The sequence below is a fragment of the Puntigrus tetrazona genome, chromosome 7, assembly GCF_018831695.1.
Source record: "Puntigrus tetrazona isolate hp1 chromosome 7, ASM1883169v1, whole genome shotgun sequence".
Classification (NCBI taxonomy): domain Eukaryota; kingdom Metazoa; phylum Chordata; class Actinopteri; order Cypriniformes; family Cyprinidae; genus Puntigrus; species Puntigrus tetrazona.
Genome location: NC_056705.1, coordinates 10,381,763 through 10,394,953, shown reverse-complemented (window position 1 = coordinate 10,394,953; position 13,191 = coordinate 10,381,763). Strand labels below are relative to the sequence as shown.

Here is a 13,191-nt window from a genome sequence, read left to right as displayed (position 1 = left end):
TTTTATGCTTTCTTTTAATAACTATTGAATTGTAACCCTTGAAATACCAACGGTTAGGTGTATCTAGTACAATATGTACGAATTACCATAAGATCAGTGTAAAAAGTCCACACACTGCTTTTGAATACACTCGCATTTTGATTGACAGTCATGTGTCATTTGTGCAACACAGCACTGTCATTATTTTTAAACGTAACTTTAAATATAGGTCGCAATACCTATAGGGTCGTTTTTTGTTGACTCACTTCAAGGAGCCTTTATCGTGTATCTGCAATGATCTGCAAGCAAAAAATGTTTGAAATGGGTAAAAGCCATACGAATCCGGTGCTCTTTGTTTTCTCAACGCGTGTATGAGTATCTTCAGCCGGTGGCCACCGTTTCCCAGTGTACCTCACACAGTTATAAATCACAGCGCCGTGAGCACACGGGAGACGCGCAATTGTACGCACCGCGAAATTAACCACGAAACAAATAAACTCCGAATGCATGAGCACTCGGTAGGGGCCACCGGCGTTGCAGACCACATCTGATGCCCCGCTGCTTGATTCGCGAACCCAAACGGCCTTTGCTACTCAATGCCGATCCATAAACATAATACGGCCTCGTCCTCTCACGAACACACATCATCCGAATGCGCTTTCTGCGGCTGCAATCATACTCATAAGTGGCTCGCACAGGACAACGTAATGGAAAGCTGTAATTGAGCTGCGGCAGGTGGATATCGATACAGATGCATTTCTCATACGAACGGCTTGTTTTTCGAACGGATTGATTCGGCCGGGCTCCTGGGGAGTGGCTTCGGGGCGCTGTTACGCCGTGATTCATTTCAAACTGGGCCACGGGAGGGCGGAGGAGCGAGAGCGAGGGATGAGAGCGTAAAGGAGCATGATTATTTTAACACGGAGAGCACAAGCGCTTTGATGAAGAGCTCGGGTATCGGGGGAGCAGGTTAAGGCAGCGTCTGAGCGGATGTTACTCACTCTTCCTCTCTGGTTATACCCTCAGAGGAGTCAAGTTGGTCTCGCACTTCTCTTTTGGCGTGACGTATAGGCTTTTATGAGCTGTGTGTGAGAGACAGAGACGGCGGTAAATGCTGTAATGGAGAGCAGGGTTAGGAAGCCACTAAGCGAATGGCAAAAGGTAAAGAAGAAAGGCTGTTAATATACTGTAACTACATTTTTCAGAGGTGTGACGGAGAAAAAATATCACACTTTTCTTTTCCGATGTGCTGCAAGTGTCAAAAGGAGTCCTGAGTCCTTGTTATACGACCTGAATTCTGGAAATGTTGCTATGTTTATTAATAATAATAATAATAATAACAGGTCTGATGTCAAATAACTTAGTTGCTAAACCATTTCCAATTTTTTTTTTTTTGCTTTTTAGCCTCCGAACCAACTTTTTCTGAGACGGGTATCATATTTGAAATGAGTTCATTTTATGAATAAAAGTAAATTTCGGTTTCTCTGTTTGAAAGGTTTTATTTTTTAATTTTTAATAAAAAAAAACTAAATCCAGTTGTAATAATAAATGTTTCTTGAGCAGCAAAGTAGTATGTTAAAATATTTTCAAATTTAAAGCATCATCTGACGCTGAAGACTGGAGTAAAGATGCTGAAAATTCAGCTTTGCATCAAAGGTATAAATTACATTTGAATATATATTCAAATAGAAGATGGTTCTTTTAAATTATAATATATTTCACAATATTATTCTTTTACTGTATTTTCATCAAATAAATGCAGCCATATGTAAGCAGAATCATAACACCAAAATGGGAATAGTAGCATACTAGACTCTGACTATACAAATTAAATTTAAATTTAATTACAGAATTTAATTTGAAATATAAAAAATAAATTAATAAACGGTGTACAGACAGACAGATGACCTACTGCACTCCATTGTCACTCCTTCCCTGGTCTGCTATGTGAATGAATAAAAAGCAGGAACTTCTTTAAAAACCCCAAAAGCGCATGATTTGTGTGTGTGTTGTATGCTAACGGAGGCTGGTGGGTGTGACCCTGCTGTTGCCCTAGTGACAGTGCTCTGGCTACTGAATGGAGTGATTGAAGGCAGTTATTAGTAGAGCAAGGACACTCTCCATGGCGACCATTCCAGACGGACCCCGGAGGGCCAGGGTGAGCTTTGATCACAGTCTGATGCTTTGACAGGCACCCTACCCCAACAGAGCTCCAGAAAACTTCAGGCGTGCTAAAACCCACTCAATCTATCTATCTATCTATCTATCTATCTATCTATCTATCTATCTATCTATCTATCTATCCATCCATCCATCCATCCATCCATCCATCCATCCATCCATCCATCCTATCTATCCATCCATCTATCTATCCATCTATCCATCTATCAAATCTCTAAATCTGACTGACTATCTTTATCTATCTATCCATCTTCCATCTATCCATCCATAGCAATCTATCTATCTATCTATGTTCTATCTATCTATATCTATCTATCCATCTATCCATCCAATCTATCTATCTATCTATCTATCTATCTATCCATCCATCCATTCTCCATCTGTCTCAAAGGGAAACTGACATTTTTCAAAATTTTTAAGTCAATACAAACTGATATCATTTTTTCTGGCAGTTCAAAGGAACATTTTTTTACAGTCAACCAGTTTGTTTTAAATAACTTAAACTTATATTAAACTCATATTATTTTTTCTCAAATAAAGGTAAAAAAAGTAATTCATTGTTCAGAACTGTACATATGCATTTCATTCTAAAGGCACAGTACGTTTAATAATGAGATGGCAAGTCATTTAAATATAAAAATCGTCTACAATATAAAAACAAGGCCTAAATATTACCTTTTAGCTTTTTATTTTATAATCGTAAGACCTAGCCATGCAATTTAAAATAGAACACAAATTATAATGGCATATGTAAAACTTTATTCTGTAATTTTATATATTTTTAGCTTTTTATATTGCTCTGTTCTATACCTTAAAATTTAAAGTATTTGCTGCAAAACAATTTTGTCTGATATGTGAATTACTTATTGCCCTATTTTTTAATCCATGCAGAAAATGCTTTAAAACTTACTATATTGCATTCCAGGTGCTTTTACGGTACAGATGAGCACCTGCAAACGCGACTTATAAAGTCATGAGATGAGATTTATTTTATTTTTATAATATTTTATATTATATTACATTATATCTATTTGATATTATATAATTCAAATCTCTTTTCACGCTCATCTCGAGTGACGAACATCGCTGCTCAATATTGTTATGGAAGCTGTGATGTCTATTTGGTACTCTTTGATGAATAAATAGTACAAACAACAGCGTTCGTATCAAATGATGTCTCTACTGTAGCTTTTAAATATGCTAATGATGTTCTAACAGAAGCACCGAGTGACCATATGACTGTACGAGCTCCCGCCAAAGCAGAGCCTCAGATCTGTCACGGATGAGGCCCTATTTCTGCCAAGATTGACGCTTATGTAGACAGTAAGAAACAGGGCAGTTGACTAGCGCTTTAGTCTAGAAGCAAACGCGCGCAGTCATTCTTCAGCGCGATTGGGCGTGTCCGAGCGAAGCTCCGTGGATCTCGTCCGGCTCGCCACAGGCCGCTGGGAGTCACACCGGTGCTATTGTGTTTCCTTAAAGGAGTCTAATACGTCAACATAAGGCAGAAGGACAGGCCGTCGAGAAGCGAACTTTCTTTCAGGATAAATGACTGCGCTTGCTAATAGGTTTGTGGAAAACAATAGCTGAGGGCAGTCGGTTCCTGACACACACTCTCATGGCAAGGAGGACTGATGCAAGACGGAGCTAATCGAGACTTCCGGATTCTCGTGGGACCACGTTTGATTTGCTTCAATGCAGGGCTACATTTCTGTAGACTCGAGTCCGTATTTTGAATTCATTTGTACATCTGAAAGGACAGCTGAATCTGAAAACGTAAAAGATTCGTCTGAAAACAACCTGTTGTGATTTGCTCACTGCCTTTCTACCACGGGAAAACTGGATATTTTGTCAAAGCAATTAAAGCGGAGCAGAGTCGGTCAGTGCGCTGAAATCTTTCTTGCTGTTTGCGGATGATTTTCTTGTTTAAACCTTTCAGATGTGACAGATCGCACACTTGCAGCGCTGATTTGAATGCGTGGAAAGCGAGAGGAACGCTGCAGTACTCTAATATGCATAAATATACAGCCGTCCTCCGAAAGTTTTCAAACGCCCCCCGGGCAAAATGAGGTTTGGACAACATCAGCATAAATCCTTGTCATTTTAAATGACTTAGCACTGAGAAAGGACAAAACAAACTATTAAAATGCATTTTATTAAATAAAAAATGCATGAACAGAAAACATGACATGTTTTTTGTATTTCTGCATTTATGTCAAGAATCGGTTTATGTTGAGTTTATCCAAAACCTCACTTTGGCAAGGGTTTTGAGGAAATTTTATGACGCAATTTTTATTAATAATGAGGTCCCACTTTATATTAGGTAGACTTACATTTAAATTAATAATTTAATATTAAATTAACAATTTAATTAATGCACTTATACATACTTTACATACATGTTTTTATATTGTATTTTTAAAAATACCTTAATACCTAATTAAACCTGTAATACACCGCTGACCCATCCGTTACATTTTAACCAACCCTTAACCCTACCCATACCATCAAGCCTATCAATAAACTTACTCATATTTCACCTCAATATCAGCAAAATCACAATCACAATCACAATCAGTACACTGTAGTTAAGACCACCTAATAAACATAAAGTGGGACCAATAATTATAATACTTTTAAAACAGCGATAATAAATCAGTTTTACAACTTTTAAAACTGCTATTTTTAATATTTCCATGTTTTTCTTGATCAAGTAGCAGTAAAATAAATACATTTCTTTATGCATTCAATAATGCATTTAATCAATAAATGATTAAAACATTTAAAACATTTTGAGAGGACTTTTTATGCCTTTAAAGTGGCTTCAAGATTTTATTATATAATAACAATTCTAAAAAGATTAAATAAAAGAATAATAATAATTGATGTTAATATTATTAGTTGTAGCATCGCTAGTATTATTGTTAAAAAAAAGTTTTATTTACGACTTTGCATAGAAATCGGCATTTAAAAACAACCTCATATTTCCAGGTTTTCCCTGATCACGGCAGATTGCAGGAATGAGCCTCGACTGAGCAGACGGGATGAAAATGATTATAAATTGGGAGCAGATGGACACAGAGTAAAATTCCCGGGCGGGTAGGGAATGAAACTTCTGGAGCAGGATGGAGAAAACCAGTCCTGTTGTAGACCTCCACACTCTAGTTTAACTAGTCTGAGAGACTGTGAACTCCTAAGAGTGTCTCATAATAAAGTGCTGCGTGCGTATTTGTGTGGGTTGATGTGTGCTTAAAGAGTCAAGACTTATTCTCCCGGCAGAAGTCAGAACTGGGTGTGTGTTTGCGTGCGTGCGTGCGTGTGTGTGTGTGTGTGTGTGTGTGTGTGTACGTGTCTCAGCCAGACGGAGGAGGGAGTATTTTTAGTTGGGACTACACTCTCTTATAATGAGCACCCCCACTGCGAAACACAGACACAGAGAGAGAGAGAGAGAGAGACAGAGAGAGACAGAGAGAGAGAGAGAGACAGAGAGAGAGAGAGAGAGAGAGAGAGAGAGAGAAAGAGAGAGAGAGAGAGAGACAGAGAGAGACAGAGAGAGAGAGAGAGAGAGAGAGAGAGAGAGAGAGAGAGAGAGACAGAGAGAGAGACAGAGAGAGAGAGAGAGAGAGAGAGAGAGAGAGAGAGAGAGAGAGAGAGAGGAGAGAGAGAGAGAGAGACAGAGAGAGAGAGAGAGAGAGAGAGAGAGAGAGAGAGAGAGAGAGAGAGACAGAGAGAGAGAGAGAGAGAGAGAGAGAGAGAGAGAGAGAGAGAGAGAGAGAGAGAGAGAGAGAGAGAGAGAGAGAGAGAGAGAGAGAGAGAGAGAGAGAGAGAGAGAGAGAGAGAGAGAGAGAGAGAGAGAGAGAGAGAGAGAGAGAGAGAGAGAGAGAGAGAGAGAGAGAGAGAGAGAGAGAGAGAGAGAGAGAGAGAGAGAGAGAGACCAAGAGGAGAATGTGTGATGATAGCAAAAAAGTTCAAAATGACAGACCAAATGAGCCAGACAAGGATTCAAGACCAAACAAGCCAAAAAAAAAAAAGTCAGTGGGATTACTCACATGAATAATAAAAACCAACCTAAGCAAGAGCTCATATGAATATTTTTAGCTTTTTTCTAATGCTAACCAACAAATTCCAGGAAAGCCACATTTGTTGCTTATTGCCGCATGAGAAAGTGTCGTTATAACAGGAACAGCTCATCCAAGATGAAAGTTCGCTGAAAATCTCCTCGCCCTCGGGCAGAGAGAGAGAGACAAAGAGAGAGACAGAGAGAGAGAGAGAGAGAGAGAGAGAGAGAGAGAGAGAGAGAGACAGAGATGAGAGAGAGTTCGCTTTGTTCATCAGAACGGATTTGGAGGAATGTAGCGTTACATCACTTGCTCACCATCGGATCCTCCAACCTAAGCAAGAGCTCATATGAATATTTGCTTTTTCGCTAAACAAAAAATTCCAGAGCCACATTTGATTGCCGCATAAAAACAATCACAACAATCCACGAGCAAACCGCGCCAAACAAATCCATCATTAACGGTTTCCTCCATCCACAATACCGCTTTCTTTCCTCCATCCACAATACCGCTTTCTTTAGCGAAAAAGTCATGTGATCTGAATCAGGAGACAAATGTGCGCAGCTCAAACGTTTTTTACAAACACACAGCGCTTTGCTCAAGAAGCCGTTGATGGGTGCGGTGTGGATTATTGTGGCGTTTTTTATCAGCTCTCATTCTGACGGCACCCATTCACCGGTGAGCAAGTGATGCAGTAATAAATTCCCCCGAAGCTGATGAAGATACATCTACGTTTAGATCAGCCTGACGCCGAGCAAAGCGAGCTATCCCTTTAAGACAAAATTAAACGTTAAGAGCGGAGAGAATAAACTCGCTGGTACGACTCGCTGACACGCTGATTGATAACCGTGTAGGATACACAAGGACAAGCATTGATTTTGTGATAAGCTGGTGTGGATGGAGTACTTCATTAGCAAAAAACGGACCTCGTACTTGAGGACTGGCCAATGACTAACTGCTGATTGGTCACCTCCACTTCCTGCGGACCGACCGAGCGGCCGCCGGCAAAAAGCGTGAGACGTGATTTCAAAAAACAGCAGCGGACAGACACTAATACACGTCCATTTCACACTTTAAAAAGCGATCCAACAAAAAAAAAGAAGATAAATTTAAATACTTGGCATCGCAAAAAATAAATAAAAAAGCTCATCTGTAAAAACCTGACGTTAAATTACAGTCCGAAAGATCATTAAAAAGGGATGAGTTTATTGAACCTTTGCACAAATTGTGTCGTATTTGATAAATCAGACTTTTATTGCTCATAAAGCATGATATAGTAAGCTTGTACTCAAAATTATGTCTATTTAAGATATTTTTTGATCAAAGCTCTGTTGGTTGGAAGCATATAATGCAATGCAGTGCATTGAGTCATAAACAAATAAATGTTCCTGAAAAGCCTGATGGGTAGCTGTAAGGATAATCAACTTATTTTGTATTGAAAGTAGTGTTCGTATTGAAATACTCCAAACATTAACTACCAAGTTACTCTTATGTTCGCTTAAAAGACTTCACAGCATTTTTACACCCTTTTACAGGCGAGTCATGTGGAAGATTGCGTCCAACCACTTTTTGAGCAAAATGTAAGGGCCTTTAGAGGCACTCTGTGTCAAATGTGATACAGTAGGCTTTATTAAACGTCCAGGCATGGAGAAATACACCTTTTTCTCCACAGATGTTGTAGTTAAAGCATCAACCGGCGAGGGCAAGCTGTCAGGCGCCAACAAACCCCTTCCAGAAAATACCGTATTGGGCAAAACCTGCTCCTAGGTCGATTATTTCTAGACCAGTTTATAATGGACGTATTTTGAGACTCGCGTATGGAAACGAAGCAGTCTGTTTTACCTTTTGTCGGCGGGAGGTGTTTCTTTGTTGGCTGGTGCCTCTTGTAGATCCGGAAGGTTGGCAAAGTCATCTTGTTCGGCCAGTCCGATGGCGAGGGACAGCACCACCATCTTCCCCTCTCTGACACGAAACACACGATCAGACAAGAGATGAGCACGAGCCATTAGAAATAAGAAATCAAAAGCTGGGCAAAATAAACTTGACAAAGCCTGCTCTGAAAGCCGAAAGCCTGGCACGGCAAATATTGAACAGTGCACCAGTTTTCAACATCGATGATAATCAGAAATGTTTCTTGGGCATCAAATCAGCGATTTCTGATGGGTCATGTGACACTGATGCAGAAAATTCAGCATTGCATCACAGAAATAAATTAAATTGTAAAATATATTGAATTAGAAAACGCTTATATTAAATAGTAATAATATTTCACAATAGTACTGATTTTATTGGATTTTTGATAATTTTATTGATTTTTTAATTGCAGAATTGCTGAGTGTAGAAGACTCAAAACTTTATTAAATGAATAAATCTAATTCCAAAACTCTGAATAGCAGTGAAATCCAGTATTTTGATTTGAGACAAAGTTGATGCTTAAATGTAAAACATTTGCGAGTGGCTCTGAAATCAGTCAAAGATGCAAAGATGCAAAAAAAAAAAAAAAAAACATGATCTGTCTCTTTTGAGAAAAAGCCCATTACATGAGCCCGGTTTCAGAAAAATGCATATAACAGTATGCCAAATAAAAACACGTGATATGTGGTAGTGATATGCAAAAAAGGACTTTGGCATGCATATCATACGCAGTTTCCACGTGCATATGATACTAAATTAGTTGCAGTGCATATGATACACAGTTTTCACGTATATATGTATCTACCCCATGACCAATTGAAAACTCTTTTTCAATTGGTCGATTATATCTCGTGAACTCTGAAAGAGCTACCTCCGAGCGATACATTATCCTCCATCTCTCTAATGTTCCCCTTTCTGTCAGGTACCATTAATTCCGTGATTTTATACTGATTTAAAGGAGTCGTCAGACTGGCATGTAAAACATGCTTCGCTGTGGGCTACGACAGAATCAGCGTTACGCCAGAGCGCATTAAGCCCACACGCACTCGTTCATCGATTACGGCGAGCCTAAAACATCACCCTTACAAGGGCTGAAAATGGCCCTCACAGGAGCCATCAGCTTACATTGACAGCAGGGTCCTAAAGGGAGATCCACAGCACGTCTCTTGTCTGAATTCATCTCCAGATAGAGGCAGGTCAAGCACAGGAGGGGTCAGGCCCGGGAGTTTCATTATAAACCATTGATTGAGCATTGCACAAAATGCTATTAGCAAACTTAAATAAAAACAAAGGCCAAAGACCCATTACAAAACTAAAGCGTTATTAATATTTTTAATTTGCGTTTAAAAAAATCCTTTTTTAAATGCATTTGTTACCAAAAATACATAAAGACCTGTCAAAAATTGTATTTCATATGTAATGATGCATATATATTTAATTAATTAATTAATATTTAATTTTGGTATATTTTAACTTTTAATTGTACTATTTTTAAACAAATACTGTTTATAAAGCTTGACAATTTATCAAATCTATTGTCTATATCTATTATTTTTATTATAATATTATAATTTTAGTTTTATTTGATTTAATGATTAAAAAAAAAAAAACTTAAATAACTTTTATTTTTGCTCCAAACTAAAACTTGAAAAACTAAAAACAAATTTTATTAAATTTCCCCATTTTTCATCACTTTTTAAATATGTTATTTCTCCTTGAAAATATAACTTGAAGCCATTTTGAAAAATAAAATTTGCTTAAAAAAATATTTAAATAAAAAAAAATTAAAATCTAATTTGCTGTTGGCATAAAATAATAATGTTAGTTTTTCTTGCACAAAAAAAAAACAAAACAAAACTTGAAAGATGCATTTAAAAAGAGCATCTTTTTTTCTTCTTCCACGAACACATTTATCTCTTTTCGTTTAAATATGAATGGGATGCTTTGCCTTTCACAGAATCTGTTTATCGCTCGTTTATTATGGTGCGTGTTCAAATCAATAAAGCGCAGCGCTGCCATAGTCCACTAGAGTGAAAGCTTCACGGCTCCGGAGCTACAGCACAAATCGCTCACGTCCCCTGAGCAGGCAGCAGCTTAATTGCCTGTCAGACAATCATGGTATCAGAGAATTAGAGCTGGAGCCGGTTACAGTTACACAATCCTGTAAAGTGAAAGATTATTGCCAGTGCGCTAAAGGACATTAACTGTGCTGGAAATTTAATTTAAACTTGTTGCACACAAATATCTATTAAATGCAGAGATCCGTCTACGCTCCCAACACATTTACACCACCGGTCAAGAGTTTGGACACATCCGCCCGATCTTATTTTATTGCAATTTTCAACATTTGAGGAGCCATCAAAATAAACTGAAGTATAATAATAATAATAAAGAGACCAAGAATGTTACATGAAAACTCTCATATTTGGGATGAGCCGTATTACAGCTTTTCTCATTTTGAATATTCATTTAAGCAATTTAACAAGGCGCACTTTTTAAATATTACTCGATGATCTACCATTTCGTGGCTTTTTCCTTTCAATAGCTGGTCCAATTCATTCATACGTTCATTCAAAAATGTGAGAAAAAAAAAGACAATTGACAAATAACATTTTTAATCATAAAATAATAAATGAAAACATAAAAGAAATAAATGTCAAATAAATGCAACAATAAAAATGCTAAATAATAAACTAAATTTATGACAAATAAGTTCTGATTGCACAAACGCAATTATATAAGTAAATAATAATAAATAAAAATAAAATAAAAATAATTCAAAGATGAATCAACATCGAACGCGACCATAATTCACGCACATGTGTTTGTAGCAATTGATCAAAATGACCAATTTATATTTTATACCAAAAATCATTAGGGGGTTAAGTAAAGGTCATGTTCTGAAAAGATATCATAAATAAATCAAAGCTTAATTTATGATTAGTAATACGCATCGCAGAATACTTGCAAATACCGTTCTACCCTTATAATCCACACATCAACGGGAAGCTTATTTATTCGGCTCACCTGTTTTAAAAAGACCCTCATAGCTAGTTTTGGGCTCGCAAATATGTTTTTCATTTTTGTTTTCCAACACAAATGGTGTCTAGCTTGTAGTGTGAACAAACAGGAGGGATACAATGTCTTCCTCTTGAAGAGCCTCTTTACGGAAACCTTTAAAACGAAACAAAAAACGGTTTCTGTGACTAAATATAAATGGCGCTTGGTTCCTCAGACCTGGTGGGGACCGTCTCTTTCTCTCTTTACTCGTCCGTGACGGTTAATCATGCTAGTAATGATGGTGAGGACAGGAGATCAATGCTGTGTAGAGTTGATCTGCCAGCAGACAACACATACTGACTTCTAAACCATTGACCACACACACACACACACACACACACACAATATCCTATAGGGACTGTATGTTGCTAAATGACCTTGGCACACACACACAGTCAAAAAGGCTAGTGTGTAAGATCGCAAACCACAAAGACACACGGATCTCAACTGTAAACATCGAGTTGATAGAAAAGCAGTTACTTCTTTCTCCTTTCTTTCATTCCCTCCTCTTTTGTCTGTCAGGAGGGGCGTTAAAATCACTGAATGGGTTTCGTTAAAGGCGCTGGATATTTGATTTAGCCTTCGTCGTGAAGGCCTGAGTTTCCGGGCTTTGCATCGGATCGGTTCTCGTAACAATACAGTGTTTACCGCACCGCTGTTCGACGCTGGCAAAGAAATATGTTGATTTATTTTATATTTGACTTGCGCGGTCTGAATCGAATGCGATTAGAGAGAAAAACGGGGTGCGATGAGACAATACAAAGAAACAGCACGTCTATTTATTCGCTGGCCGCACGCAAAAACAAGCATCCGTTGGGGTTTTAATCAGTCTAACAAGTATTTACTTGTTGAATCTGTCAGAGCAGTTACTAACTCCGCTCGTCGACTGCGTGTTTGTTTGATATTTTGAAGGTAAAGGTGAAGTGTGTCATTTCTGCACCAGTAGCATCATCAAATAGAAAACAATGGCTGGTTGCAAAAAAGTTCTCCTCTAATCCAAAAAAAAAAAAAAAAACTCTAATCCACCAAACCAAACCAAAACAAACCAAGCCAAAACAAAACAATGTACGGTAAAAAAAACAAAAACATGCGAGTGATAAAAAACACAATTGAAAGACAGTTAAAAAAATTAAAAATAAATAAAAAAAATAAATAAAAAATATATAATAAAAAATAATAATATATATATATATATATAATATATATTATATATATATATATATATATAAAAAATAAAAATTTCAAATAAATGACATTATAAATAATAATGGAAAAAGCATGCTTTAATAAATTAACGAATAAACCTAAATATAAAACTTAGCTGAAATAAAATACGTTTAAGTGCTATTTTTTTTAATAAAATAAAAATGTAAAAAAAAAAAAATCAGATAAAATATAATAAAATATAAGAACTAATAAGAATGACAATAGCAAATAGCGAAATGGCTAAATCGAAAATGAAAACTATACATATAAAGTAAACAATATAATAAATAATACGCAAATAAAGGCTAATTCAAAATATCAATACATCAGTAATTTGTTATAAATTATTCAAATATCACTATAATACTAATACTGAATACTAAAATACCAAACTCGCATTGATTGTCAAAATGCTCATCTATTTCTCATGTTTTTTGAATCTTTAAATGATCTTCGTTTGGGTGTGTTTATACTGTACCGTAAATGAATTCGAATTAATTAATTAGCATGTCACGTATATTTAATTCAATAAATATAATATAATAATAACCGATTAGCAACTGTAACATCTACAACACTACACACTTCACCTTTAAAGTCAAAAATTAGGCTCCTGAAAAACACGGAAGCACTTCATTAGATTCAGTCGCTGTGTTTGAACAGCTAGTCGACTCAGACGTGGATAAACACTTATCGATTACGCAAAGAGGTTCCCTCCTCTGGGCCGCAAGACCGTAGTCTGCGTTCACTTAAGATAAAGATAGACACGGTTGAATAATCCCCGTCCTCGGGC

The 13,191-nt window shown here is 37.0% G+C and overlaps 1 protein-coding gene across 3 annotated transcripts in view; it reads right to left on the bottom strand.

The window, feature by feature from the left end:
- syt7b (synaptotagmin VIIb) overlaps positions 1-13,191 on the bottom strand; it is a 118,519-nt gene that overhangs the window by 28,742 nt on the left and 76,586 nt on the right. For all 3 annotated transcript variants that reach the window (XR_006251447.1, XM_043245387.1, XM_043245388.1), the window contains one exon: positions 8,061-8,180. Coding sequence is in view for 2 of the 3 variants with exons in the window: in XM_043245387.1 (XP_043101322.1) it covers positions 8,061-8,180 (120 nt within the window). In the remaining variant the exon portion in view is untranslated. The remainder of the gene's footprint in view (positions 1-8,060; positions 8,181-13,191) is intronic.